The sequence below is a fragment of the Citrus sinensis genome, chromosome 3 (genome assembly GCF_022201045.2).
Source record: "Citrus sinensis cultivar Valencia sweet orange chromosome 3, DVS_A1.0, whole genome shotgun sequence".
Lineage (NCBI taxonomy): Eukaryota > Viridiplantae > Streptophyta > Magnoliopsida > Sapindales > Rutaceae > Citrus > Citrus sinensis.
In genome coordinates this window covers 27,496,315-27,518,717 of record NC_068558.1, presented here as the reverse complement: position 1 = coordinate 27,518,717, position 22,403 = coordinate 27,496,315, and the positions used below count along the sequence as shown (strand labels likewise).

At 33.4% G+C, this 22,403-nt stretch overlaps 3 protein-coding genes across 10 annotated transcripts in view; 2 read left to right on the top strand and 1 right to left on the bottom strand.

Annotated features, from left to right (window-relative positions):
• Window positions 1–2,567: 2,567 nt before the first annotated feature.
• On the top strand, window positions 2,568–9,240 carry LOC127901001 (acetolactate synthase small subunit 2, chloroplastic-like). Of its 2 annotated transcripts, none has more exons than XM_052436715.1 (11): window positions 2,568–2,984; window positions 3,255–3,462; window positions 3,729–3,812; window positions 4,558–4,656; window positions 4,881–5,030; window positions 5,490–5,574; window positions 6,010–6,101; window positions 6,189–6,288; window positions 8,478–8,569; window positions 8,650–8,750; window positions 8,845–9,240. In XM_052436715.1, exons 1-11 carry the CDS (start codon window positions 2,755–2,757, stop codon window positions 8,861–8,863), a joined length of 1,260 nt encoding a protein of 419 aa, XP_052292675.1. In that variant the 5' UTR covers window positions 2,568–2,754; the 3' UTR covers window positions 8,864–9,240. The 2 variants fall into 2 exon arrangements, with proteins under 2 accessions (XP_052292675.1, XP_052292676.1); XM_052436716.1 differs by having other exon boundaries at window positions 2,571–2,984; window positions 4,558–4,641.
• A 2,017-nt stretch (window positions 9,241–11,257) lies between these two features.
• LOC127901002 (protease Do-like 1, chloroplastic) lies at window positions 11,258–17,557 on the top strand. Of its 2 annotated transcripts, XM_052436717.1 has the most exons (11): window positions 11,258–11,602; window positions 12,913–13,096; window positions 13,500–13,816; window positions 14,472–14,591; window positions 15,509–15,680; window positions 15,783–15,820; window positions 16,083–16,278; window positions 16,403–16,552; window positions 16,643–16,777; window positions 16,865–16,978; window positions 17,336–17,557. In XM_052436717.1, the coding sequence occupies exons 3-10, from the start codon at window positions 13,515–13,517 to the stop codon at window positions 16,943–16,945; spliced, it is 1,194 nt and encodes a 397-aa protein (XP_052292677.1). In that variant the 5' UTR covers window positions 11,258–11,602; window positions 12,913–13,096; window positions 13,500–13,514; the 3' UTR covers window positions 16,946–16,978; window positions 17,336–17,557. The 2 variants fall into 2 exon arrangements, with proteins under 2 accessions (XP_052292677.1, XP_052292678.1); XM_052436718.1 differs by lacking the exons at window positions 12,913–13,096; window positions 13,500–13,816 and having other exon boundaries at window positions 11,272–11,602.
• Window positions 17,558–17,771: 214 nt separating this feature from the next.
• The window catches only part of LOC102621011 (uncharacterized), a 38,548-nt gene continuing 33,916 nt past the window's right edge, over window positions 17,772–22,403 (bottom strand). For 2 of the 6 annotated variants that reach the window (XM_052436719.1, XM_052436721.1), the window contains exons 4-7: window positions 19,451–19,568; window positions 19,279–19,370; window positions 18,291–18,397; window positions 17,772–18,122 (exon numbers count right to left, since the gene is read on the bottom strand). In XM_052436719.1, the coding sequence (XP_052292679.1) occupies window positions 18,098–18,122; window positions 18,291–18,397; window positions 19,279–19,370; window positions 19,451–19,568 (342 nt within the window). In that variant the 3' untranslated portion in view covers window positions 17,772–18,097. Of the gene's footprint in view, window positions 18,123–18,290; window positions 18,398–19,278; window positions 19,371–19,450; window positions 19,569–19,737; window positions 19,921–20,074; window positions 20,146–20,239; window positions 20,525–22,403 lie in introns of those variants that run through there. The other 4 variants (XM_052436720.1, XM_052436722.1, XM_006478336.4 and 1 more) reach the window with 3 other exon arrangements.

The following is a 22,403-nucleotide window of genomic DNA, read 5'->3' as shown; positions in this document are numbered from 1 at the left end:
CAATGAATTAATGCCATGTCAGTTTGTACAAAATAAGTTTGTACAAGAGTTTGTGGCTGTATCATTACTCATAATTTATTTATAACTGATCATGTGTTTAACAAATAAAAATAAGTGTTGTTGATATTTATGAGGCTATATATATAGAGTGATAATACAACCACAAATTAGTGTACAAACTTATTTTGTACAAGCTAATGTGACATCAATTTATTGGTTGAATGAAAATACAAAATAATGAAAATAAATTATGTGGGCCAAGAGATATTTAATTTAACCAATTTTATTATGCCACATCAATTTGTACAAGATAAGTTTGTATAAGAGTTTGTACCTATATCATTACTCATATATATATATATATATATATATATATATATATATCATAATATTTATAAGGCTATATAAGTGTTGTTAATGTTATATTTCATATGTTTTCTTCTTAAAAATCAAACAGCTTAATACTTATATTCAAATATTGAAAGAAGAAAAACAAATATCTCATTCAAATTATGTATTTAAACTTATTTAGACTTCAATAAAATTCAAACCCCAAGTTCCACAAAAAAACAAAAACAAAACACAAACGTTACCTTTGTACTTGTTACTATATGAATTTAAACTACTGGAAAGATCCCTAGTCCCTTAAAAAGTTAAATTCAAAAAGACAAATAACACCTGTATAACGAAGAATTCATTATTTTACTACATATTCACCCGATTGGGGAACATTTAAATGGGCTACCCGATCCATAGCCCAAAAGGCAAACACACTATTCTTAATAGAGTGGAGCTATTGGCACCCCTCTAATATTCTTTGAAAGCCCTTATTATAAGTACACCCGATTAAACAGAAAATTTATATTTATTATTAACACTCACTTTAATTTCAAAACTGTTTTTTTTTTTAATTTGATTTTCTCTCCAACACCCTACAATAAACATTGGCATTATTTTTGCTGCTCATCTCATGTCATGCTTTTCGTCCCTCATTCATACAATTTCTCGTCCATCTGTTGAGTTCTTCTTCTTTTACAATTTTGTTACTTGATAAATTCTTTCAGTCCCGCTCCTTAATTTATACTAAGCTATTGGACGACTCCTAAGAGTTTTCAATAGAAAATTGTTGCTGTATAACACTTTATTTTGATTTTTTAGATGTATAAGTCTCAAAACAATTCATTGATTTTTAGAATGAAATTGATGATGAATGCCAAGAAATCGTAACCAATTAAAAATTGTACTTATGCAGAATATGGCTGCGTTTGAAGTTTAGAGAGAAAAATATAATTGATGCATGTGTCCTTAAACATAATTACAGAAAATAGGGGTTTTATAAGTTCAATAAGGGGGTGCCAATAGTGGTCTTAATAAAGCTGTCTTCGCAATAAGTCACGATGTACAATGTACCAGCCAATCAAAGAAGGATAGAACGAGCGGCTTCGGAGCTTGCGTTTTCAAGTCGACTAATAGAGTCTCTTTCGTTTTATCTTCATTGCCAGCCACTTTACCTTCAAGAAAATGATTCTTTTCAACCTAAAGGTCTGTCTCTTTTCGTGTACCACAATACCAACAAAAAAGCTCTTTATTTAGGCCATTCACATAGAAGGAAGTAGGGTACTCATAATTCAATTCGATTTATTCAATTTGTTTAATCCATAAAAATCTAATATGTGAATTAATGGATTGAATTGGATTAAAAATTTAAAAATCTGCAGACAGCGGATTGAATATGAATTTATTTATGTAAATCAATAAAAATTTGCGAATCTTCAAAAAAATAATAAATATATATTTATTTAATAAAAAAATTGTAACTGTGGTGTTATTACTTACTAATAAATAAATAAATTAAAATATAGTTACATTAAAACTATACATATATTATCCAATACTAATATATAATAAACATAATTAAATAATTAAATAAACAAATATAGCTTTTTAAAAAGTTAATTTTAGTTGATTTTTATAATTTTAGTTAATTTTCATGTATTAATTTAAACAAATGAGTTTTTTTTCTGTTTATTGTGTTATATTTTAAAATCTTGAATATATTATTCTATCTTTATTTAAACACTTAATTTATTAAATCTTATTCAATTTTGAATTTGATCAGTAGTAAAATTATTTTTATTTAATTAGTTTGTAGAATGAGCATAATTAAAATTTTTAATCTACAAAATCATGGATCGGAAATGGACTGGTGTCCAATATACAAAATCCGAACCGTGAGCACCCTTAGAAGGAAGAATAAGATTTTTTTTTAGTCTATTTTTAAAATATGAGAAATGAAAATTGTACAAAATGGTAATAAAATAACCACCATATTTAAGTAGTTTTGATGGATAAAAAAGTTATAAAAACAAAGCTTTTCAATTATAATTTTGATAAAAAATAAAATTATTTATAAATTTATAATCAAATAAATTAGAAATAAAATCAATTTAATTTTTAAATTACAACGGCAAGTATTTACTGTAACTACAAAAATTACAGCTACGCTCATAATATGAGTAACTTCAATTGACTATTTTTCTTTTACCTCTTTTGTTAGAATCAAAGACCGTGCCTTCAATCTTCAAGTATAAATAAAATTGGCGTACTATCTTGGCTTAGCCAGGCAATCTTGCTTGTTTTTCTCAAATGCTCATATGATCGGGATCCGATATAAAGTTGTGTGAGAGCTTGCTGATTCTGCCGACCCTTGGCGTTCTTACTTTCATCATTTTCCATTCCTCTCTCCCTTCTTCAATGGCGGCCATTATAAAGCCAGCGTTACAACCATCACAAGCCCTTCTCCCAAAACCCAACTATAATTCCCCCTTCATTTGTGACTCCCGAAAATCTTATAGTTTCCCGGCAAGGGTTCCATTTTCGCTCTCAAATTATAAAGCTAGCTCCCGTCGTGCCGCCTCGAAACCCGTCGTCTGTGCAACAATTATCGATGGGGCTTTCTCTTTCTCTTCTACGAACCGCTCCGAGTATTCACTTCACTCACTATTTTTCTTATGTGTGTGTGTGTATTCAGCCTGTGATTTGTAAGCTTGTATTGATGAAAGGTTGTGCTGAGAAATTATCCATGTTGGCCTTTCCTTGAAATTTTATTTATTGATGTGCGAATAAGTATCATAACTGTCTTGCTGATTCCATGCTAGCAAGTTGTTTTACTAATTAATAACTATCAAGTATTCATTTGCATGCTAAATTAACATTCTTTCCTTGGTTTTCTACTGCTACTACTACAAATTCAGGTTGAGACGAATTTCTGTGTTTGTTCGGGATGAAAGTGGAGTGGTAGACCTGATTGATGAGGTCTTTGCAAGGAGGGGATATAATATAGAGTCTCTTGCTGTTAGTGGGAACAAAGACAAGGGTCTCTTCACCATAGTTGTTTCCGGAACTGACAGGGTGCTGCAGCAAGTTATAGAGCAGCTTCAGAAACTTGTAAACGTTTTGAAGGTTATCACGTTACTGTGGAATCTCCCTCTCGAAATGCATTTATTCCCTGAGACTTTTATTACATTCAATTTGGCATGTGGATAGCATAACCTTATAATTTTTTAGTATTAATTGCCTCCTTTTAGATGTATTTGCCTTTTTCTAATTTCCTTAAAGTTTCTTAATCAATTTCTGTTGTTTACCTTTCCTGTGAATTTCTATCTTTGAAAGTAATATTTTCTATCATAGTTAAATTCTCAACTTCTGTATTCAAATCTGGTCATCAGGTTGAAGATTTCTCGAACGAACCCGTTATTGAACGTGAACTAATGCTTATAAAAGTGAATGCAGATCCGAAGTTTTGTGCTGAGGTAGCTACATGCTGTTGATTTGATCCTTGGAGATTAAGTTTCAAAATCTATCTTCATGTTTTCATCTTTCAAATTTCTCTGAATTTCTTATTCCATGTCTTGTTATTCATCTTTAGATTAGGCAGTTACTGGACATATTTAGAGCGAAAATTGTGGATATCTCAGAACACTCGCTGACAATTGAGATAATGGTTGTCAGAACTCTTTTTTTATTTTTTTTTGGGATCATCTGTCTTCTCTTCCCTGCCCCCATTATATTAATGTTCCATGAGCAAAGGGTTATTTTAACATATAATTTGCTATGACGGTGTTGAAGAAAGTGATTAGATTATCTGGACTTTCGATATTCTTGAGTTTTGACAAATTTTTTAAGAAACTTGACTTTTATTTTGCTTTAGTAGAGTGACATGTACCTGGTAGTTTGGATTGCTTCTTTCCATCATGAAAACTGAGTGCAGCAAGGACTGGATAATAACAGCAATAACATCTAAGGCATTTAGATAGTTTTGATTCGCATCAATGAAGTTTAGCTGAAGCAATTTCTTTTTTTCCCCTTTTTTTTTACTTTTGGAGAAGTAAATGCATATATCGATTCTTGTCTCCACCATTTAGCCTTGTCAAATGCTTTCCTAGTCTCAAGTACAGTTTAAATTGCTTTGTAGAACGTACCGATTTTCTGTCTTCTCGCTCATCCTTCGTTGTTAAAATTCTTCTGACATAATTTATTTTGTTACATATAATCCAGGTGTCTGGAGATCCTGGGAAGGTGGCTGCCGTGCAAAGGAACTCAAGCACGGTTGGGATCCTAGAAATTGCAAGAACTGGAAAGGTTAAAAAAACAAATGTAATCGTTTGTTGTTAACTTCATTACTTAAGCACTTTGTATTTCTTAGGGAAAAAAAAATGCCTGGACATCATTTCATGTTTCTAACTTAAGTAAAGGGATGGGCTAGGATCATCTCATCTTATTAGTTTGAGAAATAGAGAAAAAGAAAATGATATACAGAGAGAGATAGAAAGGGGGAAAAAAATTCATTTGTTAACTTATGAACCTTTTATTCTTAATAGACTGCCTTCAGAAGGGAAAAGTTGGGGGCTTCTGTGCCATCTTCGGGATTCTCAGCAGCTTCATATCCTGATCTTTGTGAAACACCAACTTTTGGTGTTCTTGTTGGGGCAGGAGATAGAGCATTTCTCAGTCAAACTGGTGCTGTCGAGGTTTGCGCTTCTCTAAGATTTGCATTTAAAATTTTATCCTAATCTGGCATTTCCATGTTTTCTCTTTTGTTAGCTTGCTTATGTGGTATTGATGCAGAGAAAAATGTGCATTTAGAGGGAGCAGAAAAATTGTTTGCAAAAGTCTCATGACATCCTAATGCCAGATTCTATTTACCGTTACCATGAGCAGGTGGATTGTGGACTTTGGGTTTAAACCCAAAAGCCACAGTCCTGATCCCGGAGTACAGCAACTAAAAATAGCCCTAGCTGTTTTACTCCTATTAGAACCTGCCCCATCTTTCAAAGCATTTCTTGCCATATCTTTAATCTCTCACTCTCAAAGCTTCCCTTACTTCTTTGGGACAATGTATTCATTTAAAGCTAGATTTCCGTCAAAGCCTCTGAAATATGCAACTAATTCCTTCCATTTTACATTTCTCTTATACATCTTGGTCACAGAGAGGACCTGTTTATTGTGCTGGCTCGGTTCCACTGCTTGAAGCAGCCGACAGTTCAATAGAACGAGTCACTGATCCGCGTACTGGTAAGCAATTTTTTGTGCACAAACATTCATTAACTTAAATCCTTTTCATCATTTTGTAAAAGTTTGTGCATAGAGCTTGCTTCATTGAATGCAATATAACTCGAATATTAGGCCTAATATCATGTGTGAATCAGGAAAAGGTGGCTGATTGATTTTATGAGCATCAAAAAGAGAGTGATTATTCAATTGGAAGAAGGCACAATCAGATATTGTTTTTGCTTAATTGATTAGGCCTGAATGTAGAATTGATTAGGCCTGAATATAGACTTAATTGCATAAGTGTCCACTTTCCTTGTTGGCAAACTTGTAATTGTGGATTGAGATTTTTCTTATCATTTTTGGGCACAATTAGATATTCTTGTACCATGTTTGTTGTATAGCTAGCTGAGACTTTCTTTTATTATTTTGGTTAATTTTGTTACTTATATTTTCTAGATGTTATCATTGTTCTTCAACATCCATCTGATTATAATGTGATGCAAGATGCCATAGCCATCCTCTGCGAGAATGATAACATCTGCTGTCAGGTTTGTTGTTACTTATTCCTTTCATTGCTTTACTTTTCCAGTTTATCAATATCTTTCTAATTTATTTTATAAAATAATTATTATTAGGTTATGAAATCTTATACCAAGAAGCAGCTTATTACGAAGCTTTCTCGCAGTGGACGAAAAGTAATAATTGCGACTGACCATGGTGTTGGAGCTTTTCTAGGTAAACTCATGACCTTCAAGCCAATTTGCATCTTTTCAAGTTTATCATCGCTGTTGCGTATTTTATTGACTGCTTTATGTTTATTTTATTAACACATTTTGATCAGGGGAAAAAAATTCTTTTCATTTTGGTTTTTTTTTTTTTCGTGTATTTTCTAGTTATGCTATCAAATTTATTAAGCTTGGCATTGGATCTGTATTAGAGAAATTAAAATATTGATTGATGATGGAGGAATATGAGCTTTGGTTTGAATTTGTATGAACTGAGAAAGAATTTACTTAAAGAATAAAAAATTAGCTTTTGGTGTAAAGTTGTATGAAAACCATGGTGAGTTGTGAAACTTAGTTGTGGAAATTTTTTGCCGAATGTTTTTGATGAGTGTAAGTATTAGATGAATGTAACCTCCTGCTGGTCTTCAATCACTACAATCTCCTTGACCAGTCAACGTCTGTGCATGCATTTATCTTCAATTGTTCTCATCTGCTTAATGCAAACCATAGTTTGTTGTCCCTTTAATATGTCTTAGCAATTTCTTGCATCCCACCAGTGTGCCTTTTTGGGATCTTCAACAAATTGGCTCAATTTGTTCACTATGTGTCTTTACTTCCTTGCATAGGAGTTCTTTTATTCTAAACAGATCAAGAGCAGACTTAGTTTGCAGTAACATGCATTGCTGCAGTTTCTATTTTGATCTCCAATACTAGGAAGTTGTCGTTAGTCTCTTAGTCATTCACTCTACCAACTTTTTAGTTCGTCCAGTGATCAGAATGTCATATACATAGATAAGCATAATCACAACATCTTCAATGCCCTTTTTAATGAAAAGAGAGATGTCAGAGATACACGTTTTTGAAACCTCACTGGATCAATGCCTTTTTCAGTTTATCATATGTTGTCCCAGGTGCCTGTTCATAGAGAGCCTTCTTTAGTCTACATATGTAGCGAGGTTTGTCTTTCTGCAAAAAGCCTTCTAATGGTAGCATAAACACCTCTTCACTCTGTTCCTCACGCAAAAATGCATTGTCAAGTTGATTTCCTAGTTAAAATGGACTGCCAAGCCCAAGAGTAATCTCATAGCGCAAGACTTGGCAACAGGGCTGAAATCGTTTGTGTAGTCAATTGCTTCAACCTGATGGTAGCCTTTAGCTACCAATCTTGCTTCTGTTTCACCTTGCTGACTTATTTGTTTCCCACTAACCTCAAGCCTTGTATGAATCTTACCAAGGTTCAAGTTTCATTATTTGTAAAGGGCTGAAATTACTCTTCCAAGGCCTTCTACCATTTGGGATCTTTAAGAGGTACTTCTGTACATTCGAGCAGGAGATCCCAATGTGGTTGCTGTGTATTTGCTAGGTATAGTTTAGGCGTATAGATAGTTTAGACCTGGTATATACTGTTTCGTTAATGTTGTGTTCGTGTTGTTCTGCGCCTGTGATGTCTTGTGTTTCAAGAGTCTCATAGGATGGAGTTTGGCTTGGTTGTCTAGAGGCTTGTGATGAGATAGTGGGAATATTGTTCGTAGGCTGTTGATCTGATGGCAGTGAAGAATTTGATACAAGTGAATTATCTCAGATGTATCTGCTTGAGTGTTGTCAGAGGCTCTTGCATCATTGTTTAGTCAAAGAGATTGCAATCATCATTCTCAGATTTGGTTCCCTTAAAGGATAAATCACCTTTGTATGGCAAGTTTGACTCCTAAAACTACATGTCTTGAGATGTATGCTCTTCCCCTGCTGTCCGTGCATTCATAACCTTTGTGACTGGGGCTGAAACCCATGAAGAGTCATTTAAGAGTGTGTTAATGCAGCATGTTTTTATCATAGGGTCTGAGATGAGAAAAGCAAGCACAAGCAAATGTTTTAATGAAGTTACTATCTGGTTTCACCTTATCGATCTTTTCGAAGGGTCGTAAACTTTGTAAGACCCGCCCTGACACCCTGCTCGTAAGATAGTCTGCAGTATGGAAAGATTCCCACCGAAAGTTGATAGGAAGACTTGTGTGAACCAAGAGAGTTAAGCCTGATTCGACTCTGTGTTTCTTCTCAAACTTGTACTCTGTTGTGCATTCCTTTGTTGTAGTGCAAGCCAACTTTCCCTCCTCAAATGGGCAGAACATTTTTTGCGGTTACTGAATTCTCATTATTGTTCATTATTATATTCTCTTAATTGATTTCGAATGTTCTTTTCAGATAAAATAGATTTATTAGCATCGGGCAGCCCTGTTATTGGTGTCCCTGTGCGTGCTTCTGGAGTGACGGGATTTCCACATCAATTTGTAGAGGTATATACTTTTCTCATTTAAATTTGTGTTTAGTCTTAAATTATACGTTAACATTTGTTTGTTCTACTTTGAATATTCAGATGTGCCCTAAGCATGCCATTCTGCTAGTTCCTGTGAATGATGCAAAGGGTGCAGCTAGACAAGCTATGATTATCTGTGATATGGTTCACCCCGGGGGCAGGTTTGGTTCTCTCCTTGTGTAAGTCTGATTGAAACCTGGCTCAATGCAAACTGCATAATTCTCATTTTGTTTTTCTTTCGCAAATTATGTGCAGGACTCTCAAGAGGATGTAAACCGTGAGGGGACATGCTGCATACATGTTTTTTATTGTCTTGTGGAGTAGTGATGATGTTAATTATTATCAGGGTCCCGGTGAGCTATGTTTTCTTTAACTAACAAAAGTTGAAATGGTTAACTGCGAGATAGATGCCACGGGAACTAAGAAAGGAAAACTGATCGGCACCGCCAGTAATTATCTGGCAGAAGAAAAAGTAACGGATGTTGAAGTGAAATGATTTTTTTTTTTTTTTTTAGCAGCGATAAAATTGAATGTTGAGCTTGAGAATGACAGTGTCCGTCCTCTGGGGAAGGCCAAAACTTAATAATTTACTAATGAAATAGAGAATTCAAGTAGTGGGGTCACTACCCAAGGTACTAATAAATTGAAATACTGAATCACTTAATGGGGCTCTCATTATAGAGCCCTTTATGGTCAAAGGATAGATTAATGTCAGTGCCAGGCAGCGAATTGTTGAATGGGTAATTTTCACTGTCCATGGGTTTTAAGCTGATGGAAAGGCTAGGATATAGGATTGATTTGGATTAATTATTAAGATTAAATTTTATTAAATTAGATTGGATTAGGTTGAATTATTTGTAGCTCAGTGTATTTTTGGTACAATATTTGATTGGATTATATTAAATTAAATTTAATATAGTTAAATGATATTTAAATTGATATTTTATATAATTCTCAAGTAATGAGTGGCATGCTTCTTATTAATGGATATAATATATTATTAAATAATAATTGAAGTGTTTAATATTTAATTTTATTGTAAACAAATAACTAAATAATTCTTACGTCTAATATTTGGTACTGCATTAACCAAATTATTGAATTAAATCTAGATTTTTAATATGATTTAAAATAAATTATGGGATAAAATTTTTGATACTAAATACAACACAAAATTCTAGGTAAATGCATTTTGACAATAATTTTTATATTTAGTTTAAACTAAATATTACTTTAAATTAAAAAAAAAAAGAGTGATAATGAAGACAAGAACATATTCGTTTCATTTAATCTGATCAATGAAATCCTCATTACGCCTATATGAAAATAAGGATTAATAATCCTAATAATGTTAAATTATATAAAAAGACAAACTGTTGAGTGGAATTCTAAATTTGTGTATGTATGCATTTGTGCGGATGGGTGATGAGTCTCATAAATCAGACAACAGGTATTTTAAGTGTGCAAGTCACAATCAATACAAACTTACAATACTTGCAATAACAGTTTATATATCTCAAGCTCAAGAATATAACAAAATCTTTACGGAATAATTTATTCCCGTCTCCCCTATGGAAATGGAAACTCTAATAATCATTCTTAATTTTAGGTGGAACTTACCACTTTAATTTTCATTCCACATCTTATTTAAGGAAGTAAACACATCATTTCTCATTCTTATTGTCAATAGGTAAACACACCATTAGAGCAACGATTTACTATAACAAATTCAAGTATTTGTTGGTAACGCTGTTTATGTAATTTGACTCAATCTTGCTTCATCTAATTGTTCTATTACCTGTCGGGTGGGCAATTGCTTTGTAGATCCTGGTAACCCATTCCTGGCCCAAATTGAATACAGATTACCTTATAACTAATCCTTGGCGGCGGGATAAGTAACAAACGGTAGGCCGTTCGTTTTCAGCCAAAAATTCTTGAATCTCCTCTTTGATCATCTGCCGCTCCCCTCAGTTCCTTAAATCAAAATCTGAACATTGCTACTTTTTATCGTCTTGTTTCGTCTCAAAAAATGAGATATTAACATATTATTATAGCTGAAACAAATAATCAAACACCATATGGATCGAATCATGCGTTAGAAAACTCAAAGAGTTAGATAAAGAGGATTACCCCTGATTGCCAATGCAGATTGCAGAATATAAGAGTTAGAATAATTCAAATGCATAACTGCTGAAAATATTTAGAATTAACTAAATATGTTTAAAATACGCTGTAGGACAAGAATACCCATTTGGCTCATTTAGCGAAGCAAGTCCAGAAGTTGGCTGGGGCCGAGAACGTGAGAATAAAGGCCGTGATTGACCCGAGTTTGGTCCAAGTTGATTGATATGGGCGTCCAGAAGCAGTTGGAGGAGAGATTGCTGCTCAGCTTGATTTGGGTGACGTTCAACTTGCTGTACGATATGAATAGGGGTGTCAAAAAAACCCGCCCGGACCGGATCCGGCCCGGACCCGGCCAATCCGGTCGGGGCAAAACCCGGACCGCATATACAGAAAAAGCGGATCCGGGTTTTAGAATTTAAAACCCGGACATATCCGGGCACGGTCCGGGTTCAGCACCCAAAACCTAAAACCCGGACCTGGACCCGTTTTCCCAATTGAAAAAAAAAAAAAAACTAAACCAGTTACCTACCCAAACCCAAATCACAAAACCAAATCCGAAAATCCCTAATTCCCCAAATCGCAAAACACCCAACCCAAAGGTATAAGCTGAGCAGCGACGCTGCCACCGTCACCGTCGGCTAGCACCCACCGTCACCGTCGGCTAGCACCCACCGTCACCGTCGGCATCATCTCTTCTCGTTTGCATTTGCTGACTCGGTTTTGCTCAGTTGCGGCTGTGACGGGAGTCGTTCGTGCAGCGGCAGCAGCGCAGTGCATCCCCCTCCGGCGCCGTCAGCGTCAGCGCCACCGTCTCCAACTCTCCATTGCCACTTTGTCATCCACCATCAGTCTATCACTCTGCCATCACAGCCACCACTACCAGCCGCAGGTATTGATTTTTTTCCTTCCATATTTTGTCTTCCCAGTTGCATTTTTGCCGATTGCTTCTCTGTTGGTGTTGGCTGTTGCTATTTGTGTTTATTTTCGGTCAATTTTGTGCATGGTTGCTGACTTGCTGTTGCTGTGAGAGTGTGAGGCTGTGAGACTTGCAGATGTACATGTACACACATTAACGGAGGACTAAGCTTATTGTTTAATTAATTAAGTTGCTTGGTGCATGCCACTTACCATCTGCCGCTTTGACCATTATTGGATAACTTCTACCAATTTGTTACATCTTAATTAAATTTATTTTCAATTTAAGATAGTTGTATGACTCTACTGATTAAAAGGGAGCCATTGTTTATTTTCAATTTATTTTTAATCTGTTACATCTTAATAAAAATGAAAGAATTTTTTTTTTGAAATATTTGTTTGCGGGCTTAGAAGCCCGGAAGACAAAATCCGGACCCGGGACACGCCGGGCTCAAGCCCGGACCGGACATACAAAAACCGGGTTTTGTCCGGGTCCGGGTTTTAATTTTTGGCATCCGGTCCGGTCCCGGGTTGCACCAAACCCGGACCGGACCCGGGGTTTTGCCAAGCCTAGATATGAAGAAGACTTTTGTTTTTCATTTTTTGTATTTGTTTTTATAATTTGATTGAAGTTTGTAAAACATCTTATTATTTAAGGAAGATTCAATCTTCAGTTAATTCTGAGGTACATATAATAATGCAGTTTCGGGTCGGGGTAAGCTTCGGATATTGATTTAAGGAAAAAGGGTTGGTACTCCCCAATGTTTGGGAAAAAAGACAAAAAATTTCTTAACATAAATGGGGGTTATTAGTATAAAAAGTTAATTATCAGTTTGTCTTTTGATATAATTTGACAACAGTTTCACTACAATTATGCACATACCTTAACTATGATAAAGAATTAATTGTATATCTTGCTTGCAATTAATTGCTAGCATATAAAGTGGAAACAATAATGCAGCATAATTTTCAAAAAATACATAGCTAGCACATATTATGGCCAGAATCAAGAAATATGATTTGAATTTTTAACTAACCAAATTGCCCATTTGGTCAAAGAAAACAAATGTTTGATCTAGAAGGCCATCTTGAATTTGGACGTAAAAGACTGACTGTGCGTGAGTTGGACATACTTAAGGAGAAAACAGTAAAAATCATCTTGGTTGATTTAACCAAAGAGCATTGATACTTAAACGCTAAGGGTTACTGTTTATGTTACAAAACGACAGTACCACAACGTAAGTAAGGTTATCGTTTCTGCGTTGTTGGTCCTTTTTTCCACAGCTAAATTTTAGGTTGGGCGCGCTTTCCCTTTCAATTGTCAACGTCAGCTCCCCGCCTTGACAAGGTCAACACCTGCTCCTTCAATTTGTCAACATTTTCACTTTTACAAGCAAAGCAACATAAAAGAGAGAGTCTATTTTGAAAGATTCCTTCACATCGTCTTCTGCGACTGCAACTTCATCAGGTTTTACCTTCTTCTCTATAGCCAATATAAAAAATCGAACATTCTGTTCTTGATTTCTTAGTTGAACACGATTTGACTGCAGCTCAATTGAATAAATGCTTTTGCTTGAATTTATTTATTGAAGTTTGCTTACTGTAGTGCTTGAGGCTCAACCTTCTGAGTTTATATTTTCTAATATTCAACGCGATCTTAGAGCTTTATTGGTAAGCATTGTGAAGGCAATGGATGTGAAAACATTTTAAAAAAAAATTCGATGCGAAGTTACTTGATGTTCAAAAACTCTGTCGTATGTGAAGGCAATAAGATGAAATTACTAGATGGTCAATTAGAACTGCTTTAAAGGGTAAAGCAATTAAAGCATATTACAACTCACCCTTTTGTTTCATTGCATGATTGTGTGCAGGAGCTGCAAGAGAAAATGACTTACTCGCTGCAATCTCCAACTATGTTCTCTCTTTCTCGCTCTCCGAACAACAAGCTATCACCACCACTGATCAACAGATACCATTTCCCTTTCATGAGTGATTCGAAGGCTTTGATCTTGACGAAGCAATCCTCGTCCTTCTCTTTAGAACCTTTCTCTCTTCTTTTCTCCGGCGTTGGTTCCAGTTCTACTCATTTCTTCGTTAGTCGACAGTGTAAGCTTAAGACGGATGAAGTCGAAACGGCCGGCATTTTTGAAGAAAACCTTCCTTCGGTTGTTCACATCACCAATTTCGGGTATTATTTATAGTTTGTGTCTGCGGTCTAACTGATAATTTACCTGAATGATTTGAAATTGTTAAGTCTTTGGAGGCTGTTGTTGATTAATTAAGGAGATGTTTATTCAATCCTTTCTATATTTGCTGCCGAGCAAAGTTGGAAGGGGCTGCCCACCCTTTGCTCTTTCTGCCCCTACCTATTGTCATTTCACGAGAGGTATTCTGAAATTAAGGTTATTGTTTTTCATTTGAGTATTTAACTCTCTGCATTTTAGGTTAGTAGTTTGTTGTCTTTTTCTTTTTCTTTTCTATCTTCTTATTATTATTTTTCAATACATTATTTTGCTATCTTTAATTTTTCTTGCAACTTTAAGCCATTTTACGCACTAAGGGTGAGGGGTGTGATATCATAACACCTTTCGCACCAGGAGTATTCTTATGGTTATACTAGTATCTAATTAGCATATATAATAGTCATTCAAACAGTTTTACTATTACATGTTTTAGTAGTAACCATACATGACCTCCAATTGTTATGAGGGTATGAGTGGCTGCTTGGTGTGGTTAAGGATTGCAAATTGTTTTTTATTTTTCTAACGAACACTAAAATTATTTTACTAATTTTAATTTTCTGTTGTTGAATTTGCTTGTTTGGTGATTTTAAATATTTGTAGAATGAATACATTTACGTTGACTATGGAATACCCACAAGCAACCGGGACGGGTTTTATTTGGGATGAAGACGGTCACATTGTCACTAATCATCATGTGATTGAGGGCGCTTCTTCTGTCAAGTTTGTTTTCTTTCATCCATTTTATCTTTATAAGTTAGATTGTTCTAATTATTTTTTTATTTAAATTTTTGACACAAATATTAAACTATTGATTTTAAGAAATTTTTTAATTAATGAATAACTATCATTAGATGCTACGTAATTTCACTTTTAATATTAACTATTATAGTTCTTAAAACCAATGGCTCAAAATTAACTTAAAATTTTAACATAAATTATATACTTAATATTTTGATGTCAATTGATGATCTCATCAAATCTAATAGTAGAGATTAAAAATCAACAGATGGCATTAAATCTTGCCAATTCGATCATCTACTTTTTTTACCATTTTTAATAAGATCAATGGTTATAAATTTTATATTACAATTTTTAATTAAAACAACCCCACCCTTTATAAATATTTTATACACAGCATTCAAGTCTGCTAATGCTTCATTTATTAGGTTGATAACTAGCACATCAATTTGAATAAACAAAAACTAATATATCAGCTAAGTTTTTTTTTTTTTTCAAAAAAATTAATAATAAGTTGCATTAAAAGGGCCAATAACATTTGCTAAAGTGATTAATCTGCATAGAGTTTGACTTTGAGCCATCAGCCACTAACAGAACGCAAATTCAAGGGTCTGCGTGTGTATATTTTTATATTTATAACATACTAAGTTACATAATATATAATTTACGTTAATTTAAAAGTGATACTTAAAATTCAAGTGCTGTTTAACTGTCAAACTCTCTTAAATTATTGAATACTACTTTTAAGTTGTGTTGTAAGTTTTAATATTTTATTGCTGATTATGTGTCCATTTTATAAGCATTAAACATGCTCTACCCTATGTGTTTATTTCATCTAAAATAAATTTTTGCGTAGAAGTTTATGCTTGAATAAAGATTTTGGAATGTCTGATTTACAGGGTCACACTTTTTGACAAAACAACTTTGGATGCAAAAGTTGTTGGTCACGACCAAGGCACGGATTTGGCCGTGTTGCATATTGATGCACCAAACCACAAATTAAGATCTATACCCGTTGGTGTCTCTGCTAACTTGCGTATTGGTCAAAAAGTCTATGCAATTGGCCACCCTGTAAGTGTGATCTTGGTCATGGCATTTAAGTCTCAGAGACTTGTTATTTTTTTTTATCGGTTAGTTGAAATCTCTTTCTTAAGTTCATATCTATCTTTGCAGCTTGGACGGAAATTTACCTGTACGGCTGGTATCATTAGGTAACTTCATAAAGAGTCATTTTCTAATGCGGACGTTTTCATTTTATTTTTTTAGTGTGGACATGTTGTTAAATAATATGACTTAATAAAATCAGTTTTTAATATCCTCTAAAACCGCATTTGAGAAAGATTAGCTTCGTGAAAATATATCTTTTTACCTCACACATATTTGAAATTCTTATAATATTGCTGAATTCGATATTTCATATGAAAACCATGTCATTACTAATGCCTATCGCATTCTTTATCTATACTGCTGCAGTGCATTTGGATTGGAACCCATTACAGCTACTGGTCCTCCAATTCAGGGTCTTATACAAATTGATGCTGCTATTAATCGTGGTAATAGTGGAGGGCCACTTCTAGATAGTTCAGGAAGCCTGATTGGAGTAAATACATCTATTATCACTAGAACCGATGCATTCTGTGGCATGGCATGTTCTATTCCAATTGATACTGTATGTTATTATTTTGATATTGGTTTTCATTTTACAGATAAAAACTTGTGATGTAAACTTCTATTTTTTATTTTAATGCATAAAAACTTTAATGATTCTTTTTTTTTTCTTTTAATGTATACAGGTAAGTGGCATTGTTGACCAACTAGTGAAGTTTGGTAAGATCATAAGACCTTATTTAGGGATTGCACATGATCAATTGCTGGAGAAACTTATGGGTATAAGTGGAGGAGTGATCTTCATTGCAGTTGAAGAGGGTCCTGCGGGCAAAGCAGTATGTTTAATTTTTTTCCTTTATCTTTTTGTATGTTTTTTTTTTCTTTTGTGCTTTCACTCAGTAAAGTTGATCGGTGTTTATCTGTAGGGTCTGAGATCAACCAAATTTGGAGCTAATGGCAAATTCATTTTGGGCGACATCATAAAGGCTGTGAATGGAGAGGATGTCTCCAATGCCAACGATTTGCACAACATTCTTGATCAATGTAAAGTTGGAGATGAGGTATCTCGCGATGATGCATTACTCTCTTTCTCCAATTATTTTGTCCTAGTTGTCTATGCAAAATTCTTTGAATTGTTTTGATATCAGGTGATTGTAAGGATCTTGCGTGGTACTCAATTGGAAGAAATTCTCATTATTCTTGAAGTCGAACCTGATGAGGCAGAGTGAAAGAAATGTTTTATACATGTACTAGTCATGCAGGTATGTATCCTTTAGAAATAAATTTGACTTATAAATCAGGATGGTTAAACTGAAAAATAATAAAAATAATATTTTATTGCACTTTTTTTTCATAACATTATCATTCACTGTGAAAATAATTAATGAAAATTGTGATTACATATTGAAGTTTGATATTGATATGATTACCGTAGCAATTTTGATATGAATTTTAATTATGTCTAGCCCCATTGCATTCACATATGCAGATGTAATTATGTCTCTTTTCTCCCCCAAGTAAATAATATGTTTAGGTTTTTATTTTACTTCACATTCTTCAGCTTTTACTTATTTATTAATAGTGTTTATTTTCATTTATTCGTTTTATTTCTCTCGGAGGTTTTGGAGAGAGCCATCTCGGACCATCATTTTCCAAGTGGGTTTGTGAAGCATGGTGGACGGTTAATGGTGTGTTTGCTGTTGTCATATTTTCTCTTTTCGAACAGACGTCAATAATGATGTTTAATTACTTGTTGCATTCTGTCTTTTCGGACCATCACAAAATTGTAAGTTGTTTATTTTCAATATTAACTTGAATTATGGGCTCGTATTTCAGTAGAATGGCTTCTCCAATTCCAATTACATTAAAAATTAACTCTAAAAAAAATTATACCGTGTACATATTTAACTAACTTATAAATTTAAAATTATTAATATCGACACGAAACAAGATTGAATTGGAGGTCGTGAAACCTCGCGATGCTTGTAAATATTGATGTTAAAAACTAGAACATCCACGGTTGTAAGAAGAAGTCAAAAGTTTACATCGAGTCAGTGAGCTAAAGTAGACAATAGATTCATCGATTGAGATATAATTTTGGGTCACAGTTCTCCTCCATCAGTTGCAGACAAAAAGAATTCAACAGCAATATCTTCACAAACAGAAGAAAAATTACTTTCAATCCATCAAACACAAACAATCAAGTAGGATTAATAATACCCATATCTTACGGCAATGCAAAACACACTTGCATTGTTCTTTTCTACACCCTAAACCCTTTGCTGCTTAAATCATCCCACACTAATACAATGATTAGTCAAAAGATTTCAGTAAGATTCCCAACCATTAATCTGCAACCTCCCAGATATTATCAAACACCATTACTCTTCCACGTACTTTCTGATTCTGCAAAAATTATGTGCAACATTAAAAACACAAAGAAAGAAAATTCATCAAAAAGGATTAGTTCATACTGAGACATAGATTCATATTAAAAGAAATAACACTAATATGGGTTGTCCGGCATTTGAATCAGACTCGCATTATTATCAACCACATAGTGAGGACACCAACCTTTCCAATAAATCCTCGTCAGCAATTCCAAGTACCTTTACTGCATATAGAGCAGCATTTTTCGCATTATTTCTTGGAACAGATGCAACTTGGACATGACTTGGCATCTGAATAACCAAAACACAAAGATTAGCACTATGGCTTTTCAAGACAAGCTAAAGATAGCATAATTATAAATACAGTGAACAAATCAGAAGTCATTTCAAAAAAATAACACGCCAATAACTTGCTTGCATTGTATGATTCTGCCTGATGGAAGTATCAAGAACCATTTATGTAATAAGTGATTACATTACTCAACTATTGTTCAAGCTAAATGACCCCTTTCAAGGCCATGAATGCCCATTAACCAACAAAATATAATAATTTCATTCACATACTTAAAATAATAAGAGTACTCAAAAAAGTAACAATTATATGGATCGATATGTTTATTCACACATTCTTCCTCCCACCTCAAACTGTGCTAACCATTACAGTTAAGGGCATTCTGGAAACTTTACAAAATAATTAAAAAAATGATTTCTTTTTCAATAAAATCCTAGAAGTTTATGCACAGAGCTTGTCTTCCCCAAGCTAATGAAAGGGGTCCAAGAGCAAAAGAGCAACATGTTAAATATTTATCAAAAAGCTAATCAGCACTGCTAATCAGCACAGTCAGATCTTTGATGCAGCTGTGTGCTGTCACTAAGAAGGCAGCTGGCGCCTTTCGAAGCACAATTGCAGTCCGAAACAGGTTCATAAGTGTATCTACTTGGTAAGGAAACTTAAATGAAGAAGTGTTTGATTTGGGTTTCATTATAGATGGATGCTTGAAATAAGCATCCATTTTGGATTTAAACCAACAAGCAGCAAAATACTAACAAAATTTGAGAATCTCTAGATTCTAGTTGTGCATTTCAGGAATATGATGTAAATTTCACAAACATTGAAGATTGTAGGGATTGTAAATAATGTAAAGATAAACAAATTTATTAGAGTGGCCTACCCGAATTGAGTTGATTACATCATCTTCACTCCAGTCTTCACTTAATAAAGGAACACGAATAACAAGTATTTGAGAATTTGCAGCAGCTACACCTAAAATAAAAGAAATGCACTCTAGTGAGAAATTTGTGCTAAATCAAGTCAGTATATATGGAGAAAAATTCATAACGTGCCTGATAAATGGGCTTCAACACCGTCACCAACAATAATGATCTTAATGCCTCGCTCCTTAGCCGACAATGCATAAGACAATGCCTCCTTGCAATTTTGATGAGGTGGTAATATTTTAATCTGGAAAATATAAACTTAATTATATGCATTTGAATTCATAGTTCGTTTGAGATTATAAAAAATACATCATATACACATACATACAAATACAATCACTGATGAAGAATTAATTTTGAGAAGAAAAAGACTATAGTAATAACAAAAGTATTAAAGAGTTCTAAAAGGGAACCTCATAAGGTACGCCGAAGTCACTCAAGGTCCTCGCAGCATCATTCATAACAGGAAGATCCAAATCCGATTCCATGATTATCCCAACAATTGGGGCATCTGCAGCGAGCAATAAGAACCGAGGTAGACAAGATTTCGTGGAGGGGCAGGCGGCAGGCACATACACGATTTGACATCGCAACAACTTATACGATTCAATGGACCAAACAATGTAAAATGCTTATGACAACAATCTAACGATCCATTCAACCCCAAGGAAAAACAAAAATTGCAACTCTTATGTTTGATTAACGAATTTCATAGAATAATTTAACTAATGCTACACATATCATTTTTACCTGTAGAGTCACCATTAGGGTTTTCTTCCTCGAAGACAGTTGATGGTTCACGGACAGATGAATCATCCTTCCTGCATGGAGAAATATTTCCAATATCAAATGAATAATACTTTTTTTTTTTAACAACGAAGATATAGAACAGAAAGCAAAGCTTAAATTACCGACCTTCTGGAAGTAGCAGAGCCGTTCGACGAGGCTAAAACAGGAATTGTGCCCCGGCTTACAGTACGAACCGAATTGGGACGCTTGCTGTTATTGAACATCCGAACTTTTCCTTCAACAAATTTTTTTTGCCGCGGTTCTATTAAGCAAGAAGTAACGATGACCTTGTTGAGTACACAAAATAGCACTCGCAGATCAATGGTAATGGTCTTCATTGTGAGCACCGCCGCGCCAACCCTAAATCGACTTTCCCTGTAATCTTTTATACTTTTTTGTTTTTTGGGCCCGCTTATAAAACACCGGTACTCTCATTTTAATTGGTTAAAAGAGGCAAATATTAAATGGCAACTATCTGAAAGCTCCCTCATTTTAGGTAAATATCAAGATAATCAATCTGAAATTAAAAAACTATGAAAGACCCCCTCAACTTAAAAAAAAGAAAATACTCCTTTTTCTTTTAATTCATGGAAAAAATAGTTAATATATTTAACTTATGTACTAATAAAAAATATAATTAATTAAAATTAATAGATTAATATATTTAAACAAAAATAATTATATTATTTTCTTAATATTACGTTATAAATTTAATGATTTTTACTTTAAAAAATGTAACTTATGTACTAATAAGATTAATATTTTAATATAATAAATTACAATAAATTATATATCAATTAAACTATTTTTTTTATATTACTTTATAAATGTAATGATGTTTTGCTTAAAAATTATCAAAACAACTTTATCAATTTTTAATCGCATTAAAATCCAAATATCTAAACATATAATGAAAACAATTCAATTCTAAATATTTGGAAGAAATCAATCCCAATATCCCACAATACACATACAGGGACTTAAATCCCTACCTACAAAAATGATTGCAATGTTTATCCAACTATCAAATAATTATCATACCAAACATCATACTTACCCCTCAAATATTGTTGTTGTTATTATTAGTGGCTAATATTAATACATTCTCTATATACCCTCTAAAAAAATAATTGTATATTAGACAAATATAAAGCATCTAATATTTGATATTTTTAGATAAAACTCACAAACAATCTCTTATGCAAATTAATTAATACAAAATTATGTCAAATTAATTACTTTATTTAATCTTTTATGGCATAGTAAATTATTTTGGTAAACAGTAATCAAATTTATAATGGTACATAATATGGATAATTACAATTTGAATGCAATTAATATTGAATAATGTTATATTCAATTATTTTTACGGTTATATGCTTTAAGCATGATAATTACATTTCCAAATTAAATCAAATTATTTGAATAATATTGCACTCACTAGATGGTTCATGATTTGTGTACTAAATAGTGTGCGATTATCATAAAATTAGTTCAATCTTACATTTATATCTATATTTTTTTGAAATTAAGTTAATTTATATAACAACTAAATAAGCTTCTTTTGGTAAATTATTCTTGAACAATAAATAGCTAAAGAGAAATTAGATTTTAAAGAGCTATTTTCCGAATTCTTTTATATTTGCTTAATTTTGGTAGTAACCTAGAATAAAGAAAATAGTAGTAATAAGCGGGTAATACTGGTTTATATTAGATTTTGGGAAAATGAATGCATAAGGAAATTACAAAAGAATTGAAAATCATGCATGGTATAACCTCTGTGTATGTGTTTTGTTAAATAATATAATGAAGGTAGTTTATTAACAGACATTATTAGGGTAATTTGATCATATTTTTACTTCTAAAGAATTCTTAAAATTAAAGTCCCGTGTTATATATATTTTTTTCATTTGTTTCCTAAACTGAATGCTGCTGTAATGCTGATTTCTATAGCAGCTTTATTCCATTCCATTGTTTCATGCTAGAAAAAATGAAAGAAAAAGCTAAAAATTATATTGATTTGTATTCCCCCATCTTCCCCCCCCCCCCCCCCCCCCCCACCCCAAAACGGTTGTGGTATTGATATTACTACCATGCTATGGTAATTAGTAACCTAGATATTGTATGTGATATGGCTACCTGAACCGATTGTTTTTGGGTATGCTGAAAAATTATAAAAATTATGAAAACTACAATAAATATACAAGTCAATGGATAAATAAACACGGTTTAGGTTCTTAGTTTCCTTTCATTTTGGAAGTTGTTCATATTAGATGCTATTTGATGATTT